General features: G+C 35.6%; 1 protein-coding gene across 2 annotated transcripts in view; it reads left to right on the forward strand.

The window, feature by feature from the left end:
- Positions 1-22,135, forward strand: part of UNC13C (unc-13 homolog C) — a 565,259-nt gene that overhangs the window by 113,466 nt on the left and 429,658 nt on the right. For both annotated transcript variants that reach the window (XM_034993923.1, XM_034993924.1), the window contains 2 exons: positions 12,364-12,386; positions 12,976-13,040. In XM_034993923.1, coding sequence (XP_034849814.1) covers positions 12,364-12,386; positions 12,976-13,040 — 88 coding nt within the window. The remainder of the gene's footprint in view (positions 1-12,363; positions 12,387-12,975; positions 13,041-22,135) is intronic.

A 22,135-nucleotide genomic window follows, 5' to 3' on the forward strand; every position in this document is an offset into this window, starting at 1 on the left:
TTTCCCCCCCCATCATTCTTCCCCCCCGCTGTCGTCTTTTTTTTTTTTTTTTTTTTTTTTAACATATCAGAATAGGAAGAGAGACCAGAGCTCACTCTGTCATGTGAGGATACAGTGAGAAGGTGGACCACTGTGAGCCAGGAAGAGAGCCCTAACCAAGAATCAAATCTGATAGCACTTTGATCTTGGACTTATCATTCTCCAGAACTGTGAGAAGTAAATGTCTATTGCTAAAGCTACTCAATCTGTGATATTTTGTTAGAGCAGTTTGAGAAGACTCAGAATTCTGTTCCTTTTTCTTCTGTCTTTCTGGGACTCCAATGAGATGAATATTATATTTTTAAATTTTTTATCATAATCCCACATGTCCCTAACACTTACATTCAGGCTCTGTAGTTCAGACTGTGTAATTTCTACTGTTTTATATTCAAATTCACTGATTTTTTTTCTTTCAAGTGGCTGTTGAGTCCATCCGCTTAGTAATATTTCAGTGGCTGTATTTTTTATTTCTAAAATTTCCATTTGTTTTTCATATCTTCAATTTCTTTGAGACTGTGTACTCCTTCCATAAAACTTTCTCTTCATTGGTTCCAGACATATTTTAAATTGTTTGTTGAAACTTTTTTTATTGACTGCTTTAAAATCCTTGTTCAGATACTTCCAACACCTGGATTATCACATTGGCATCTGTTGTCTTTCCTCATTCAGTTTGAGGTCCCTGGTATGACAAGTGATTTTAATATGGACATTTTGGGTATTTTAAGACTTCGGGTCTTACTTAAATCTTGTATTTATCTTGCCTGACAGTGCTCTGGTACTTGAATGAGAATTCTGACTCATTTCTTCTAGATGGAGATGGAAATTTAGGGTTTTTTCGCCCTCAGTTTCCATAGATACCCAGGTGGAGAAACTTTTTGTTACTGCAGTGGGCATGACTCGGAGTTGAGGCTTCCTCCTGGGTCTCTGCTTATACTGCCCTAGCTTAGAGGGGAATAGGTGCCTAATTGCTGCTTCCTGTGTAGCCACCACTGACATTGAGGGGTGATTTTGTTATGGCTGAGCAGTGATGAAAGTCCTGACTTTGCACTAGGTCTCTTTTAATAAAACTCCATTGAGGAGGGAAAGGGTGTCTCATTACTACTTTCACAGGGGAGAAGTTCAGGCTGTCTCTGTGATTTCCAACTCCCTACTTGGCCTTCTCTGACAGCACTCCAGCCAGTAGGGGGGATTGAAGTACCTTATTACAGTCCAGAAAGGGTAGAAGTCTAGGCATTGCTTTTGACCTTCACTGACAGGAGTGGAAATGGGGGCCACAGGATTTTGTGTGTGGTGTTTGACTAGAGTGGGTTAATTATCATCTAAAGGTTTTTGTCTGAGTGGCCTGTCCCTTTCTTGGTTCCTCTGTTAAGGAGAGTAGGTTTTCCTTGGAGCCTTTCTTGTCTGCACCATTTATATCTCTGGGTTACAATGTTCAGTTTGGGATATTTGAGGCAAACAGAAAACCCAGAAAACTCATCGCTGTATTATACTTTGAATCTAAAGTCGCTAGTCACTATGCCATCTCTCCAACTTTCAGAGCTTTATATGTGCTTATTTTATATATTATGTCCAAAGTTCTTAGTTGTATTTAGTGGGAGTTATAGGGAAAGTAAATCTATTTTTTTTTTTTTTTCTGGAAGCAGAAGTCTGATTTTTATATTGTTAAAGCACTATTTTATTTTGGGGATAAATCCAACTTGGATAAATGTATACACCCATGCTGAATCAAATACAAAAAATTTATTTAGGATTTTGCTTATGAGTTCTCCCATATGGTATTGGTATATAATCTTAGTTTGTATGGTCCTTTTCTGATTTTAATAGCAAGCTTATGCTAGCCTTAGAAAATGTACATTTCTTTCAGTTTCCATTCTATGTGTTCACTTCACTTCTATAGTCAAATTTGTATTACCTTGGTATTTACTTAATATGGACTTCATAAAACTTTAAAAAACCTTCTAGTGTTCTTTCTTGGGGAGATTTTCCTACTGAATAAAGGTTCCTTAGTAATGGTTTTAGTTTCCCATATTTTTCTATAAATGTTAGTAATTTCTTTTAGAAAGTATATTTTTGTTAATGTCTTTAGAAAATTACTTTCAAGTCTTAGCATTGACATAAAGATGTTTATAGCATACTTTTAATTTTTTAAAAATTTCCACTGCATCTTCGGTTACATCCTTTTTACATAATGGTATTGTTCATGTGTACATTCCTTCTTTGTAACCAGTCTTGATAAAGAATTGTACTTTTATTTATGCTTTAAAGAAGCAATTTTTCTTTCATAACTTTTTGAGTATGGTTCACAATTTTACATCAGTTTCAGTATACAGCGTAGTGATTCAACAACTCTGTTATGCTATGCTCACCACAAAAATAGCTACCATCTGTCACCATACAACACTATTACAATATCATAGAATATATTCCCAGTGCCATGCCTTTTTATTCCCGTAACTTATTCATTCCATAACTGGAAGCCTGTGTCTCCTACCCTTCAGCCGTTTTGCCCATCCCCTCACCCTCCTTCCCTCTGGCCACCATCAGTTTGTTCTCTGTATTTATAGGTTTGATTCTGCTTTTGTTCATTTGTTCTGTTTTATAGATTCTACATATGAGTGAAATCGTATGGTATTTGTCTTTCTCAATCTGAGTTATTTCACTTAACATTATACCCTCTAGATCCATCTGTGTTGTCACAAATGGCAAGACCTCATCCTTTTTATGGCTAATATTCCATTTTATACGTGTGTGTGTGTGTGTGTAAACATTCTCTTTGTCCATTCATGTAGCGATGGACACTACAGTTGCTTCCATACCTTGGCTATTGTAAGTAATGCTGCAATAAAAACATAAGGGTGTACATGTATCTTTTAAATTGGTATTTTCATTTTTGGGGGTAAATACCCAGAGGTAGAATTACTGAATCACATGGTACTTCTACTTTTAATTTTTTGAGGAACTTCTCTGCTGTTTGCCCCAGTGGCTGTACCAATTTACATTCCCACCAACAGTATGGAAGGGTTCTTTTTCTTCACATCTTCACCGACACTTGTCATTTCTTGTCTCTTTGATTCTAGCATCATAATAATAAAAACATTCTAGCATAGGTCAGTGGAACAGAAAAGAGAGCCCAGAAGTCAACCCATGCTTATATGGTCAATCTATGGCAAAGGAAGCAAGAATACACAATGGGAAAAAGACAATCTCTTCAACAAATGGTGTTGGGAAAACCGGACAGCTACATTCAAATTAATGAAACTGGACCACTTTCTTACACCATACACAAAAATGCACTCAAAATGGATTAAAGGCCTAAATGTGAGACTTGAAACCATAAAACCCCTAGAAGGGAACACAGACAGTAATTCTTTGACATCAGCCATAGCAGCATTTTTCTAGAGATGTCTTAAGACAAGGCAAACAAAAGCAAAAGTAAACTATTGGAACTACATCAAAATAAAAAGCTTTTGCCCAGCAAAGGAAACCATCAATAAAACAAAAAGGCAACCTACTTAATGGGAGAAGATATTTGCAAATGATAGACCAAATAAGGGGTTAATATCCAAACTATATAAATAACTGCTACAGCTCAACACCAAAAAAGTCCCAGACAATCTGTTTAAAAAATGGGCAGAGGACCTGAATAGACACTTCTCCAAAGAAGACCTACAGATGGCCAACAGACACATGAAGAGCTGCTCACCATCACTCATTATCAGAAAAATGCAAATCAAACCCACAATGAGATATCACCTCACACTGCACACATATTTTTTCAGAAAATTTTACATAATTATTTTGCATCTTTACTATCCTGATTTTTACTATTAATTTATTCTGTGATTCTTGAGTTGAATATTTACCTTGTCTATTTTAATTAAGTTATATTTAAAATATACTTTTAAGGCTGTCAGCCTCCTATTACAACTGATTTATCCCAGAAGTACATGTATGTACATGTGTGTTGATGTATGTTTAATATTTAGTTATTAATATTTCATAATTTCCACTGTTTCTGTTTTTCCCCCCAAATCATATTAGGGAATGTTTATAAGTTTCCAAACAGTTTTTTGTTTGGTGATGGTAGTTTTAAATTGCCAACCCACTGTTAATTTCTTGTTTAATTGTTTAACTCCACTTTTATGGAACGTGCTGAGGTTTCTTTTGTGGCCAGGCACATCATCAATTTCTAATAGTATTTAATGTGAAAAGAATAAATGTATTTCAGTTTTCAATTTGATGTGGATTCTGAACCTATACTTAGATAGACTTGAGGTTTCCTTTATCCTGGGTAAATTTTTTCCATTTATGTTTCCAGGTAGATGGAAAGTTTCCTTATTGTCTCTCCACGCTCATAGTTTTTATCTCATGCATGTGTTGACATTGGATCAAATCACTGTTTTATCCTGGTAGAAAAAGTTTTAGTTGTTGCACAGACTCTGTGGTGTGGGCTTACCACTGAAGTTCTATGAGGAATAGTGACAATTATCTTTATTTTCAATTGTTGTATCTCTAGCCCCTAGCACAGTGCTTAGCGCTTAGGGGTCACTTGATCAATGCTTGCTGAGTAAAAAATTGTTCCAATGCCCCTGAAAGCAATTTTGGTTTTTATTTCACTATTAATTTTGAATTGCTACTTCATTTGTAGTGATTGGGGAGATTGATTGTTTTCCTTTTAAGCTTAGATACTTTTTAAAGATTTATTTAGAGCATGCTAGAGTGCATGAGTGAGCACGGGGGTGGGGGAGTTGGGGGCAGAGGGAGAGAGAGACTCTTAAGCAGACTCCCTGCTGAGTACAGAGTCCATCCTGTCTCAGGGCTTGATCTCAGCAAAATAAAGCTGGGATTATGACCTGAGTGAAATCCAGAGTCGGTCACTTAACTGACTGAGCCATCCAGGCACCCCTAAGCTTGGATATGTTTTAAAGTTTTGTAAATAATTTGAGTATAGCTGACACAAAATGTTAGATTATTTTCAGGTATACAACATATTAAAAATTGTTACCTAGTTGTGGTGCCTGGCTGGTTCAGTTGGTGGAGCATGGGACTCTCGATCTCAGGTTCATGAGTTCAAGGCCCATGTTGGGCCTAGAGCTTATTAAAAAAAAAAAAAGAAAAAAAGAAAATTGTTACCTAGCAATTGTGCATGTGTGTAGAATTGTGATATAAGTGGGCCAGAGAGCAGAATCTTTCTATATCATCTTATTCTGCCTTATTGTCCAGAGGACTGACCCAGATTTTTAAAAACAAAATAAAAGTCTGATCATGTTACATGTCATGGTCTTGCTTGAAAACAGTCTATGGTTATACATTATAATTAGAGTGTAATTTAAATTCCTTAATGAAATCTATCAAGATTTTTATGCAAGAAACCCTATTCATCTACATATTATTATTTCTTATAATTCTTTACTATCACACTCCCATGTTTCAGTTCCTAATACTCTCTACTCTTTGAAGCTTCAGTGCCTTTGCAGTTTTTTTCCCCTAGAATGGCTTCATTGAACTGACAAATGCCCATTCATAAATCATTGCCCCCATGAATTGTTTACAAACCCAGTGTCCTCTCTGACTGCAGAGTTAGGAGATCTTTTCTCTGTGCTCCCATATCAACTTGTTCATATCTTTCATCTATCCTTACCATAGTGTATTGTTTTTTCTCTCAATTTTTTAAGTTAACCTCCCAGTCCATAACTGAACAAAAAAGTATATGAGATATGAGCATTAATCTCTCACTCAGCACTCACCCCATTATATCCTGAATTACAATGGAAATGTGAGCCAGGCCAAAGGATTTCCTCTGCCTTGGCAAGATCTAATGAATATTGATAGCCTCACAAGACAATTGATAGGATTCAATAAAAGAGCAGGTAAGGTGCTATGCAAAATATCCAACACATAGTAGGTACTCTGTAAAGGTTAATGGAAATTCAACAATCCTTTGATTACAATATAGGCTTTTCTCTGAATTATTTTCAGCTACCATCTCATGATTTTCAGGCATAGTATACATGTCTTAAAAACCATATGTATTTTGATATGCTGGAAAATTAAGCAAACCTATTTCCAAAGTGGATAGTGAACAATATCACTAGTGGGAGTTTTGTTCTATCTTTGAAGGGCTAGAGAGCAAAGAAGGACATTAGAGCAAAAAAGTTTAAGGAATTCTTAAGCTAGATAGGCCTCCAGAACTCAAAATCTTTATAAACTTTCAGATCTCTTCCATCTAAATTTTCTTCAAAAAGAGTTATAGCAAGGATAAAATACCAAGAAAGAAAACACAACAACACAACAATTTTTACTTTTACTCTTTTTAATTATTATTATGTTAATCACCATCCATTACATCATTAGCTTTTTAAAATTTTTTATTGTTATGTTAATCACCATACATTACATCATTAGTTTTTGATGTAGTGTTCCATGATTCCTTGTTTGCGCATAACACCCAGTGCTCCATGCAGAATGTGCCCTCCTCAATACCCACCACCAGCCTAACCCAGCCTCCCACCCCCATTCCCTCTAGAACCCTCAGTTTGTTTTTCAGAGTCCATCGTCTCTCATGGTTCATCTCCCCCACCGATTTCCCCCCCTTCATTCTTCCCCTCCTGCTATCTTCTTCTTTTATTTATTTATTTTTTAACATATAAGGTATTATTTGTTTCAGGGGTAGAGATCTGTGATTCAACAGGTTTGCACAATTCACAGTGCTCACCATAGCACATACCCTCCCCAGTGTCTATCACCCAGTCACCCCATCCCTCCCACACCCCCCCCCAGCAAACCTCAGTTTGTTTACTGAGATTAAGAATTCCTCATATCAGTGAGGTCATATAATACATATCTTTCTCTGTCTGATTGACTTATTTCGCTCAGCATAACACTCTCCAGTTCCATCCACGTCATTGCAAATGGCAAGATCTCATTCCTTTTGATGGCTGCATAATATTCCATTGTGTATATATACCACATCTTCTTTATCCATTCATCTGTCCATGGACATCTTGGCTCTTTCCAGAGTTTGGCTATTGTGGACATTGCTGCTATTTTTACTTATATCTTAAATTGTGAAATAATTATATCTCAAATTTAGGTAGTAAGTATTAATATTTTGAGTGGTCACTGGTGAGTAAATATTTGTTACACTGAAAATTATATCTAGAGACAAAATCATAGAATTTAGAGCTAGAGGCTTTAGATATATGCTGGCCAAACCCTCTTATTTCACTTACATATGAAGGAAAATTGAGTGCTCAGGAGGTCACATGTTGCCTTAAATCACATTCAAAGTTCCTTCTTGAGGATGGTCACATGAGAAACATTAAGTTTAATACTCAGGAGACACACTTATATTACAAATATTCTTATAAGCTTAATAGTTTAAAGTTCCTATGCATTGTGATTCAATAGATAGTGATATTCACCTAGTAAATATTTTGTAAGCTTTAAAAAATTAAATAACTAGTTTATGGAATTTTGAGACATTAAAAAAAATGTACAGTCCCTGGAACTTCACTTTAATCCAATTATAAAGGAGGTTTCACTATAAAGTAGATGGATGCATTGTGATCTTATATTAACAGCATTAAGTCACTGAACTGCAAGATGACCTTGTGCAGTGATAGGACTTTTGAGACAAGGAGCATTGGGAATAGTCTTCTAAGGAGCATCCAACTTGTAATTACAGAGGTTTTTGTTTGTTTGTTTTTTGGTAATTACGGAGGTTTAATCAGAATTTGACTAAGCAAAGAACTACATGTACAACAAAAGGCAATTTGTCAGGGAACAAAGCCATTGTGAGTGTGTGTGTGTACTGATTATATGTAGTAGGTACATGTATAATGTATATTAAACCTATGTTATATATGTAAATATGTATATACACATAAACATTTCTTATTTTATATAGTATATTAAATATGTTTATTTTGATGGTCACAGATTATTGAATCAAGGTCATAGAATGTAATTTTCTTTCTTTTTTTTTTTTTTAAGATTTTATTTGTCAGAGGAAGAGCACAAGCAGGGGTAGCGGCAGGCAGAGGGAGAAGCCAGCTCCCCACTAAGCAAGGAACCCAGTGTAGGACTGGATCCCAGCATCCTGGAATCATGACCTGAGCCGAAGGCAGATGCTTAACTGGCTGAGCCACCCAGGCGTCCCTACAACATAATTTTCAACCCATATTTCTATACTTGATTATGCATGTTTTTCCAAGTTTCTTTTTGTGAAAAATGAAAGTGCAGATCTTTACACAATTTTTTTTTCAGGACTTAAAATTATGTTAGTTTGCCATGGCTGATAAACAAAGCACCATAAACTGAGTGACTTAGGACAACAGAAATCTGTTGTCTCACAATTCTGGAGGCTAGATGTCTGAGATGAAGGTATGCTAAAAGGGCAATGCTCCCTCTGAAAATGTTAGGGAAAGATCTGCCCAAGCCTCTCTTCTAGCATCTGGTAGATATCCTTGGCCTGTGGCAGCAGAGCTGCAATCTTCAGATGGTGTTTTTCTTGTGTATGCATCTGTTTCCAAATATCTCCTTTTTATAAAGACACCAGTCGTATTGGATTGGGAACCAACGTATTCAAGTATGACCTTATCTTAACTATATCTGCAACAACTCTATTCCCAAAGAAGCCTATATTCTGAGGTGCTGTGAGGACCTCAGCATGTGAATTTTGGGAGACATAATTCAATCTGTAACAAAAATAATTTCCTTAGCATCAACTTCAAAAAAATTTTTCTCAACAAAACAGTCTGCTGCTAGATATCACTAAAAATTTTCTAAAAATTTTATTTTTCACTGCCATCAACCATGCATCGGAGTGTCTGATTAATGATCTCTTTAACAGCCTTCAGTATTATTTTTAGTATCATTAAAATAGGATTTTTGCTAATTTTATAATCTGAAGAGGCAGTTTTAATAAATTATATCATTTTTCATGCTTATTTACTATTGTTGCATTCTAATTTGTGAATTATCTGGTCACATTCCTAACCAATTTTGGGGGCCATTTTTTGAGAGACCTGTAAGAGTTCTTTATATACCGAACATACCAACATACATGTTTTTAGCAAATATGTTTCATTTTCTTTGTTCTTATATACAAAAGTACTAAGTGGGCATAACAGACTTAATGAACTTTACCTCTAAACTGTAAATGTATCTTACTCCATAGAGTTAATAAATATTCCTCCTTTCTATTTTTACTCATTTTCTCTCACTTTATATTTAATTAATACATCTGCAACTTCATGGGCTATGTGCGAGATGAGGATATAAATAAGTATTACAGATACTTGACCTATGTTCTAAGCATCATTTATTGACCAGTGTGTCTCTTTGTCTTTAATAACAATCCATCCTTCCTTATTTGTTGAATTCTTAAGTACAAGGGTTTGTTACTTGGCTAATTTTGTTGAACTTATCTTTCAATCTATTTTGCTGGGACAGTAATATTTGGTTACTATAGATTTTTAAAATCCTTACAGACTTTCCTCATAATTCTTCTTTTAAAAGGTCATCGATGTTTTGACTTATTAATCCAGTTATACTTGAAATATTCTTAACCCTACAACAACTTGTGATTAGGATTTTAACTACTAAATCTATAAATGTGTTATAAAATAATTTATCTTCCCTACACAGGAAGATGAAATAAATTTTATTTGGATTTTTAGATAGTTCCATAAAGTGTTGTAGCTTATTTAAGGTTGTCCACTCAATGTTGAATAAACATTTACTGGTCATCTACTATATTTCAGAAATGTAGTAGAAATTAGAGGAGATTAAATGCACTTTTATCTAGGAGGACAGCAGATGAAGAAACTGACAAAAGATGAAGATTAGCCAGGAGGAATGCAGTGTGCAGTGCTCATGCACACAAGCCATGACTCCCTGAGCTGTTACAAGTTTCCAGGAGAGAGGGTTATGCTTTCACTGAGTTTTAGAGGCTGACAGACAGCTAGATGAAGAAGGGTAGCACTTGTTTTAAGAAAAGGAAACTGAAAATGTAAAAGCACACTGATTTCAAAGAGCATGCCATGAAGGTGAAATGGCAAGAACTTAATTTGACCAAAGTGTAGGATGTGAATGAGGGCTCATGAGCCTGCAGTAGATATAGATCTGTTTTCTCTCATGTGGGTACGGGGTAGCATTGGTGGGTTTTAAACAGGAAAGTGGTATGATTTTAACTGTATTTAGAAAGGTTTCAAGGAGGACAGGATAGCAGGTGGACAAGAAAGGAGTAGGAGTGAACAAAAGACTTGTTGGTAATTGATAAAAATATGTTTCAGTGGAGGAATGAATGAAACATTGAATAATGAATGAAAAAGTTGAAGTGTATTAGATTTAGCAGTTGAAAAATAATTGACTTTGTTAAGATTACATTTACTCACTGGAATGGTGGATATTAGAATCCAGTTATTAATAGGAGACAATGTCAAAGTAATGGATATTTGAAATCAGATTTCATGTCATTGTTTTTCCAGTTATTGCAAGGTTGTAGGAAATAACTCTTCTTATTATTTTATGTTCACTTTGCTACTTATTTTATTAACCCTCACAGTTTTCCAGGTGACTTGCCTTTTGGGTTTAAAATGAAAATACAACTTTGTCTTCTGCCTTCTAACATTTATGTTGTTTATTTTTGCTTTAATTGGCCTGCTTTAATGTATTGATCAGAATTTCAAGAAATACGTTAACATGATGATTGTGGACATTTTTGTTTTGCTTGGAATAATGGGAATGCCCTAATACCTCACACTTAGATTTAGGTCTCTGGAAGTGACATGTTTTTAAACATAATAAGCTCAAGATTCATTCCAATTGATTTTAAATGTTTAAAAAATTATTTAGAGGGTTTTGTTTTGAAATTTTATCGAATAGCTTTTTGGTACCTATTGAAACGCAGATGCATATTGTCTGATCAGTTGATAGCTCGTATTAAATTAGTTAATCTATGATTTTAAATTATGCTTGTGACAGTTTTCATGGATATATTATTCTTAATGCTTAATTTTCTATATTGTATGAAGTATCTTAAATTTTTTTATGGCCATAAATAAGATCTTTTTTTATTTGTGCTTTTTTTCTAGTTTTATATTCAAAGACTTAACTCTGAGATACTGTGAAATATCTAAAATAGAGTAAAAAATATTGCCAAGTAATTAATAAAGCCATACTTAATGAGTCAAGAAAACAAATACATTTCATATTTTTATCAATACAAGTTGTCATTGAGCTACATGACCTACATAAATCTTTATATTGCCGGGGCTCATCCATAAAAATGAAAGGTTTTGACTCTCTGAACCCCAGGGTCATTTTAGCTCTAGCTTTCTGCCAACTTCTATTCAGAGAGAAGTTCCTCCAGCTTTCTACTAATAAGCAAAACTGAACTAATAAGTTTAAGAGCAATACTACTATGTAAGGTAGAAATGGACCATGCCATGAGGACGATGGCAGATTCAGACTTGAGTTTAAAAACAAAAATTTGTCCATCATTCACCATTGTTCATCTTGGGTCCAAGAGCAGTTGCAACTGAGAAATGCTTACTCTGTGGTGTATCTTAAATTGGGCTGGAGAACTGTGGACCCCTCTCTGTTTTGTTCAACTTACCTGGAACATGGGATCTAAAGGGCAGCAGATAGGGTTCAGGGGCCCTAGATTTGTGTCCCACTTCTGCCATTCACTAGCTTTGTGATCTTAAGTCATTGAAGTGCTTTCAGGTATCAGTTTTTTTTGTTTTTTGTTTTTTTTTTGCAAAGTGGAGTATATTTGATTAATCTTTTAGCTCTTGAGTTTCTATGACAAGCCATAAATAATCCATGCTTAATAAACATGCTTAATTTATGTAGTCACCTGGGGTTTACTTGGACATATATTCATCTCAATTGAGTCTCTGAAAAATGTTTGGAGGCCAATAAGCAAAATATCTATGACCTTTTTGCAGAGTTGGGTCTAGATTCCAGACTCCAGAGAGTTTGGTAGTTTGCCCCATGTGCTTAGTAAGTGGCAGAGCCCCAGCTGGGGCTTCGGACTTCAGATTCTTCAATTGTATTCTTTTCTTTATATGACACATTGTCTTTCATTAAACCCTATAATCACCCTTTGATACTTTTCAAGCATTCTGGCACATTTTCCAGCTCTTTAAATGATGAGGACCAACTATCCCTCTTCCCTTGGGGTTCAGCCTTGAAATTCTGTTTACTTACGATTTTAAGTAACGTAAAATAACGCTTTGTTCATGTATATGTTTAAGTGATTTCGTAAAGTACTCCTTCTAACATTTATTCCTTCTTTTCCTGATTCTCTTTCAGATAGCAGTTCTGTGGATGAAAAGGTTTTAAATCATACTTTTTCTTCTCTCCTGAGGGACCTTGTCTTTTGTACATGTTTGTTTGTGACATATTAGACCTGTTTTGGTTCCTCTGCTTTAGTTGTGAAATGTGCATGTTATCCCAGCTTCCCATTCTTTGGTTGTCCTTTAAGTGTGCCCCCAATATGCTGCATTTAAGAAGAGGGTACACCTTGCCAGCTGCGCTTACTTTAGCTTACACTTGCCAACCTAGGGGTCTGCTGCGGTCAAACTCAGCATCTGTTCTGAAGTCTGGCTAATCATGATCTCCCTGACTGATTCATGGTGTTCACTACACCTAGCAAGTTTTAAGGGCAAATCATATTGGGGAATAGGATATATTTTCCTGGACTGTGCCAGTGCTTTTATTTAAATGCTGACAGCTAATTTCAAACCCCCCCCTCACAAAAACATAGTAGCTTTGACTTGGAGCTGACCCTGCTTAGCATCTGTCATACTAGGTATTACATGTGTAGCGCAGTTGACTTGTGTCCCAAATTCATGTATATGCAGCTATGGTATGCTAAAGACTTGTTTGTTTTTCTTTTCTTTTTTTTCTTGTTTTTGATTTAAGGCTCGAATAGTAAGTGGCCGTGATTTGGATGCTTCCAGATTCTCTGGACTCCAGGTGATTGGTGGGTGAGTACATTCATAATCTTTTTAATTCATTCCATTCATCAGTGGTACTTGGCTGTGCTCTCACCATATGCAGTTGGAATGCAGGATGCTGCATGATGGTATAATTAACTAGCCTTACTGTTGCTTTCTTTTTTCACAAAGTAGCTTTTAGAGTTTTTTTTTAAATAATATATAGTTGTGTGTGCATATATATAATTATGCTTACATGTGTCTATATACAAAGAACAAAGTCAAAATCGCCTAAGTGGATTAGTTATTAAGATTATCATTCTTTGCACAAATCACATAATTTTACATAAATGAGTTAAATTAACACAATACTATCTTTTGATCTGCTTATTTGCAATTAATGAAATGTGCATGAATGTCTTTCTATGTCAATAAGTCAATGAATGTAAACTTCATTGTTATTTAATGGGTGGATGAAAGTATTTAAAATTTAATCATGAAATAATGTATGAAGTATATTTTGCATGTAAAATACTCAAAAAGCAAAGGATCTCATTTAATGCCCACAGTTAAACATTGGTATCATTTTTTGTTGCTTGAATACAGGTCTATGTTCCTATAGAATAAGTAGTTTTCTATTGTGTATCTTTGCCATACACTAGGCCACTCTAGAAACAGATAAGCACTGATTTAGTAATGATATTGTAGCGAGTATTGTTACAGTTGTTTCTTATATAATGACTGATCTGATCCTTAAAATGGCCCTGTGAGGTAAGTACTAATTTGACCTTCATTTTACAAATTAGGGAGCTGTTGTATGAAACAGTTTATTAAAAAAACCTTTCTCTCCACACAGCTAATAAGTGGCCAAATCAGCATCCAAACCCAACTAGTCTGGTTCTAGAGTCTGTGACCTTATTCAGTAGGCTATCCTGCATCTCCAGCTTTGGGTTTTTTCTGTTTCTCTTTGTCGTTTAACAACATGGAAAACTTTCCACTTCATTATTTCTAAGTGATGCAAATATTTCAAGACATTTATAGAATATTTATTAGTCTTCTGTTATTGGATTTTCAAGAATATTTCTAGGTGCCAGTATTGCAAATGATACTATAGCAAATGTAATAGATTTTTAAAGTGAAATTGTCAACCATAGTTTATGCACAGATTAGACCTATAGAAAGATAGATTAGTTTTATAAGTGTTGACATTTGAACACGTGTGTACAATATAAAGAGAAGCAACATTTAAATTTGTGTATTAGGGTTTTATAGGCAAAGACATAGTCTTACATTTATGTTTATAGTACTCTCTCTGAAAATCTTCTGTTAGATACATTCACATGTTACTTTAAGTTAAACACGTAAAATTTCAAATTTTAAATATGGAGCTCCTGGAAAATAACATAGACCGTCTTTCGTTTGATATTTTTCAAATAAAGGTTTGATTTTTGTCAAATAACAAGTCATATCTTCATTACATTTATGTCTGTAAACTCTTCAATGTTCTTAAATATGTGAAGAACTACTCACATCCCTATTACAATGGCACAGTAGTTTAAATGTATTAAGAAAACTAGCTGTGATAAAAGATCACTATGGATTATTCATAGAAAATTTAAAGGATTACTCTCTCTCCCCTACCCCCTACACACGTGTCTTTAAGTTTACTAGAAATGAAACTTGACAAAATGGAAGTTTCTTAGAAAATAATTAGGTTGAATTCCAATTTGATTATGAAAACATGTATGTCATGATCTTGAAGACTTATCTGAGTTTATGGTCTCAGAGTTCCTGCAAATCCTCCCTGTGGCATCCAGTACTTAATAACATCTTGCTTTCCTAACTCATATCTAAACATGAAGTTTTATCGATGTCAAAGCAGCGGAGTTAATCTATACCCATGTTTTAAGTGCAAGCTGTGTAAATGGTTAGCTAAAACAGATTATCTATCTTTGCATTTTGAACAGATCCCTTCCATTTCACTTTTTCAGAAACTTCTTTTTCGAAGACTTGCCAAGAGATTTTAACATTATGATGGTAAGGGAAAGGGGTGATAATTTTCAGTCATCAAGAGAATTTGCCATTATCTGAATGCTTACTTCCTCTTGAAGAACCTGAAGGATACATTTATATTTAGCCTTCAATCACAACCTCTTTCAGCCAGATATACTTATTTTACTTTTTCTACAAATATTTTAAAGTATATTTTTATAGAATGAAACATTACTATAAATCTTCTAAATATTACAACTTCTATTGTCCTGGAAAGCAGACTGGAGCAGACTTTCAGAATGGAACCACCGCTTCATGACGATTCTCTATCCCTCTCTCTCTCTCTCTCTCCTTTCAACATTCCTAACCAGTTTAGAGCCAGACCACATCGATCCTTTCCTCCCCCTTCTCAAGTGTCAATGAAGGAATAATCTATACACACTGAAACCGGATAATGGAGTTAACAGTGCTGCTCTGATTCATCTCTCTGCACATCTCTTGTTAAGTGTTGCTAGAAAAGACATGGCAAACTTTTCTTTTTCCCATTTATCAAAATTAAAAAAAAATCAGGCAGGCTCTGGAAAAGGAATTGGGCGAGAGAAAAAAGATCAGAAGAGAGGAAGAGAAAAAGCTGGAAAAATGCATGTTTCAGTGATAGCATTAGTGTTTAACATTGTACTTCTCCCAGTTGTTTTACAGGAATTTGGTAACTTTTCTCATATTTGTAAGCTAAGGGTCCTACCAGAAGCACACAGCAAGATATTAGAAGTACAAGAGCTTTTGGGGGGGAAACATCTGAGATAAGTGGAGAGACAGCAGAAGTAGATGAGAGAAACCTCTGGACCATAATATAGGTCTGACATCTGTGAGTGGAGAGGGGGAAGGAAGGAGAATTGGGCATAAAAAGCCTTAAACTGACACCAATGAGGCTACAGGAAAGTGCCAGACTAATAACAAGTCCTAGATAAAAGGTTTACTGTTAGAAGGGTCCCACATTGTGCATATGTGGCCAGCTCTATTACCTCCACCATGTTCAGTCATTGGTTTGGATCGGCTTGATGAGTATGGCCTTTGGATGAATGCTGCAGTGGATTCTGGAAGTGTGGTGGCTGAAGGCTGTCATCCAACTACATTTTTCTCAGAAGATTTACTCTGAGGGGTTTTGAATGACACATGCCTGTGGCTACCCAGCCTCTGATAAGTCAGTTTGATGAAACTACCTTAATAAATGATAGTGAATGAAGTCACACAAGTACATTCTCCAAATATGAATCACTTTTTAAAATTAGAATGGCATTCCTTTGGTTCTTTGATTGTATATAACTTAAGTTCACCCTTCACTGGACATTTATAGTCAGAGTTCCATTGGCTGCATGATGAGGAACATTACAAGGCTTTTATATAGTGTCTTTCTAATTTTAAGGTACTAGCCTTGTCTGCACCTAGAATTCAGGGAAGTCCACAAAACCATGGTGAGAATAAGGAGAAGATAGTTGGGGAGAGGAGATTCTGATCATCTTTGTTCCATTTCTTCTCTAGTTTTCCAAGTTCTCTTCAGGATAACTCTCTTGGAACTAAGTTCATCAAGCCTGTGTGTTTATTTCCTGCTTTGGTTCTGAACCAGGCTATAGCTGCTTTCCTAATCCCAGGAATCTGGGGGTGACTTTGCAACCACTACTAGGATTATTGAACTTTGGCAGGAAATGGGTGATGTTGAGAGAGGTGAGAAAAAGAGATTATTGAAGGGCAGGACACTAAGAGATTGCCAAATAGAAAAAGAGAAGCTTCCATTTTGACCTCACTCTCAAATAGGTACAATTGTGAGTGCAAAAAAAACCCAAAAAAAAACTGTATTTGTATATGCATATGTGTATATATATACATATATAAAAAATTTTGCTGAAATTTTCAAGGTAGTTTGATTATTTCCATGAATGAATAATGTGACGAATGTGAACAAACAATTATCAGCCAAAGTTCTGAATAATTCCTTTGCTTTTAAATTTACCTTGATTAAAATAGTAATTTTTGGTTACTGTTAAAAACCTGAGTTAGGTTATACAATATGTGGATATAGGTGGTTTAATATACTTCTTCTCTTGCTTCTGACATTGCTTTTGTATTTCTCTCTAAAGTTGAAAAGGTTATATACCGTCCTCATGCCCTATGTCCCACTCCTGGTTTTGACCTTCATGTTTGGTCAATGCCTAAAATCATTTAAGATGGCAGCTAAGGTTGTTCTTACTCTCCAGAGGCTCTTAACTCCTCTTTTCTCATAGCAATCTCCTCTTGGGTAGCTGAAAAATTTTTTTCATTTCTTCCTACCTAGTCTATAAATGAGATTCTCCCTTATCCCCTCATTTAACTTCCCTACTTTCAAGAAAAGGCCCAGAAATTCTCCTAAGTCTAGACAATGGCTGTTTCCACTTCTGTAATCTCTTCCTTGGGTCAGTGGTTCATGCCATACAAATATATCTGCATGCTCTGAACCAAGGATGCCAAGTATTAAGAAAATGACAGCCCCCATGTAAGTTTGCTTTAGTCACAGTGACAGGTTACTCTTTGGAGAGAAATGGAAGCCTTTGTCTTTCTTGTACTTTTCAGTTAGTTGTTTTTTATGTACAAGTTCCTTTCCCTTCAAGGGATTCAGTATAGAAGGAGTTCACTATAGATTTGGGAAAAATGAATTCAGATTAGAGTTTATTAATATAAGAGCTAACAGATGCAGACAGCTCTGCATTCCTAACTCATTATTGGATTGCAATTCAAATCACCATGCCCATAATTTTTCAACTTATTTTTATTCATATTGCCATTAATCTAGTTTTAATCCTCAATACCTTTTACCTAGGTGAATGCAAACTGATCTGCCTTCGTTAATTTCTCCACATTAAGCTCAATCTATACACTGTTAAAGATTAATCTCCTTAAAGCACAGTCATTTCTACTTAAATGTGTTTAATGGTTCCTCATTTCTGCAATGTAAAGTATCGATCTTTCTATATAGCTTTGAATATCTTGATTTCTGTTTCTTCTTGATTTCTATTTCTTTTTGTAAGGGATTATCTCCCTTTTCTGTTCCCATTTGTGTCAATCCTATGGTACATATGAATTTAAGTTGCTTAAATTAACAAAAATTTAATCTTCCAACCTGATTTTAAACTCTTTAAAGGCCTAGAGTTGGTCTTTTTCACTTAGATTTTCCTCCATAAAGCTTATGAGAGTGCCTTGCCCATATGAAGACCTCACTTATAAATTAATCTTACTTTGGATTTGACAGTCTCTTAGATGAGTTAGAATTATTTCTTAAAAGATTCAGGTCTACTGCATTTTAGGGAAAAAAAAACCTGAAGCAATCATGGATTCATGATAAGACATACATGAGAAGTACTGGGAGTATTAAAAACAGCTGGTCCCACCCCTCCCCCCAGATTCAGTGTTGCTAAATCCCTACAAGAAAAAAAAAATCAAGGGACTTTTCTCCCACTAGATTTAACCCCAGTTGATCAAAGGCCACTTTGCTTTTGATCTCGAATCCCTATTTCTCTACTTGGGAGAAACTTGTGAAGTTTGGGTAGAATGAATCCATAAAAATATTACTCTAATTATGCTTAGATATAAATTTTGCCCTTTTATTCTCCCATCTGAAAACCTGAGCACCTTAGAACACCCTAGATATAAATTCACACTGTATTAAAGATTTTCTTTAATCAGTTCCATTATTACTCCAAAAAGGAGACCTTTTATAATTAATAATTGGATGATCCTTGTCACCTTGCTCTTTGTAAAAGTAATAAAGGGAGTTGTCTTGTTTAATCCATTAAAGATTGAATAAAACCTGGCATCTCTTAGCGAATGTCAGATGCAGTCATGCCACAGGGTAGTTAGATCAGCCAGAAAAGAATCTCATGCAAAGCTAGGGGAAGTCCCGACCCTACTGTAGACTCTCCATAGTACCAGGCCCGCTAGTCTCCAGCACTCTGCCTGCAGTCCTCCTACTGGGCAGACACATTATATCCTATAGACCAAGGTTGGCCTAGGCAAAGAACCTCTTAACTGGGAAAGCTGACAGCAAAAAGGTCACCAACTTTCTAAAACCCATGTATTAAGAACTAGTTGCTAAGCTGCCATTAGCTTCCCATGCCTCCTCTCCCCTCACTACCTGCCAAAAAAAAAAAAAAAATGCTTACCTAATTTTGGCTTGCTACTGGCAATCAGTTCTCTAATTCAGGGTCAGCTGAATGCTCCAAGGCTTTCTTGGAAATTACTCAGGAAGCACTTGATAACTTCTTTATTTAGAAAATCATGGGGTCGTTGGAGTGTATCTTGATACTAGTCACAGAGGCTTGCTGTGAGGCTGAATTCCTTCGATGTGTGGACCTAAAGACCCCAGGACCACAACCATGACCCCTTCAGGAACCATGGAAAATATATCTTGGCATGGGATCTATGGAAGTAACATCAAAGTCACTACCATCTAAATCAGCCTTATAAACTGTTTGTGGAGTGGATTATAAACCATTTCCTTTAGGCATATTGTTTTTCAACACAGTGACAAAAAAAACTTATAGTACTCAGTAAGTACTCAGTCAAAGGACTAAGAAAATGAAGCTGTTAAGCTCAAGCAACTAATAGCTTACAGTTGACAATGTTAGAGATTGACACCTTTTCATCATCTCCTATTCAGGCCTCAGTTTGTAGCTTAACGTTCTTTCTTACTCAGTAATAGACAACAAACACAGAAGAGATATGTGAGTATTACCCACTGTCAACCCAGGGATATTGTATAAGACCATCCCCCCAGCTCTAATCCCCAATGATACTGTTGAACAGGTTCTTCCAGCTTTATACATCCACAAGAAACCTAATTTCTACCATCATAGAAGCTTTTTTCTGTGCTTAGATGGCTGGCCATAGAAAATTCTTCCAAATCCATTTTTTTTTTTAAATTTCATTAATACTTAAGGATAAAATCTTCAGGATCATCCTGGGTTGTAGGCAAGGGCAAGCCCAAATTTTACTCATTGTATAAAGGCCACTCTTTTATTCTTAGAGATAGGTTTGTGTTTTAGATTCAGAGAATGTATAAGATCCCTCTTCTGTATCAACCCAAGATACAGATAATGTCTTCATTTCAGGGAAGGAAACCGCAGCCACCATCAACTCTGACAACTTCCCTTTAGCTAGTTCCTTGCACTGGAGCCTTCCTTAATTGTGCACGGTGCTGGTTGGCTCCTCAGAAGGGGCTTGCTTTTCCTTTAATCTTTAAGTGACAGCCAGTTGAAACTACACCCAACAAGGAGTCTGCCTTCCCTTAGTTTCTGAAATCACTACCTCCACTTCATAGTACTTGAGACATACTTTAAAGGAATCCCAAATCATATTTTCCAAAGATTAGTATTTGAGGTCACCTCAGTTTTAGTGATAGAAGTTGTATCCTACACCCAGCCCCTGAGGCCACATGTTTTCTCCATTTGAAAAGTAAGGCAACCAGCATAAGCTTAAGTGTGGTGCTACTTCTATCTTCTCACCTTCACGATGCTTACTCAAGTTTTCTTTCACTGCTCTGGGCCCCATCTCAAAAGAAAAACAAAACAAAACAAAAAAACCCATCTCACAAGCTAGTGCTTATCATAATTTCTTTGGGTTCTGAACATCATGGGAGGACCCATGTAATGAATCTAGCAGCTACTGAGGACAATCCAGTCTCAGAAAAATAAGCTTCCTAGTTAAGATACATGAGGAGAGCATATTTGTTGGGGGGGGGGGGGGGGAAAGGTTTTATAGAAGCACATTTTTCTAAAGCCTTCTCTGTGTTCAGTTTGCTTATTGAACATATGCAAGTTACTTCCTGTTTTTTAAAACATCTTTAATTATGACGTCTAAGTCTGACTTGGCTTAAATTTATTAGGAAATCAATGAATCTTTCAGGATACCATATAGAATCACCATACCAAATCGAGTTTAATCCTCTAAGGCTTTCCAGATAGTTGATATGTTTGAGGAGTAGCAAATTAAAATCACTTTATAAAGAAAATATTCAAGTAGTCAGTCTTTTAAAATAATGCCAGTTCAGTAACTATGGAAAATATGTTACACTGAGCAGAATAATCACTTATGTTAGAAAAGTCAGATTACTTGTGTCATCACCAGTTTTAGTAAAAAAAAATATTGAAAATAACCCTATTAAATAAGATGGCAATTATGAGTATCATGGTTCCTAAGCCTGCTGGTTCTTTCCAAAATGTAATTGATATGGCCATTGAGTACATCTAACATACATAAAACATCTTAGGAAAAGAGGAGCATTGAACTTGATTATTGTTTTTCCCAATAAAGCATATATCAAGTCTGTTTTTAAGTATCTTTTGATAAATGAATACCATATTCCATAAAGGTAAATGTTTCCTCTCATAGGCAGACTATAGTACAATAGAACAATAAAATAATCACTGCCAGCAAAATAGTATTTTTCCATAACCTTGTAATTTTACTGAAAGTAATAGGTTTTAGGGACACCTGGGTGGCTCTTGATTTTAGCTCAGGTCATGGTCTCAGGGTCATGAGATTGAGGCTTGTGACCGGTTTGCATTGGGTGTGAAGCCTGCATAAGATTCTCTCTCTCCCTCCCTCTGCTCCAACCTCCCCCGAACCCCACCCACTTATGTGTGTGGCCCCTCTAAAAAAAAAAAAAAAAAAAAAATAGGTTTGTTTAATCCGTAATTCTTGAACACAGAACAACTTGCTGTCAGAACCGTGCCACAATTTTTTTATAGACTTTGTCTTCCTTAGCATTTAGGAACAGTATGAAGTATAGAATAAAAAGAAACATTTTCAATGTTATTTTAAAAATGGGATACTATCTCAAATTTATAATTATAAAGACATAAAAACTAATACCTTTTGAAAGTTAGAATATAACAGGCCCACATCCAAGCATTATTTGGACATTACCTCCTTTGATCCTCATCACAGCATTTTGAGGTAAATGTTAAAACCATTCCATTGTTCAGGTAACATAAATGAGACTTAGAGACATTAAATATGGCCAAAGTCAAACAGTGGCTAAGTGTCAGAGCCGAGGTCTGAACTGGGTCTACCTGACTCCAGAGCTTGGCTGCTTCACTATTAGGCCAAATCAATTAATTTGCAAA

This window comes from Mirounga leonina, unplaced genomic scaffold (genome assembly GCF_011800145.1).
Source record: "Mirounga leonina isolate KUSES-001 unplaced genomic scaffold, KU_Mleo_1.0 Mir_91, whole genome shotgun sequence".
Taxonomy (NCBI): Eukaryota; Metazoa; Chordata; class Mammalia; order Carnivora; family Phocidae; genus Mirounga; species Mirounga leonina.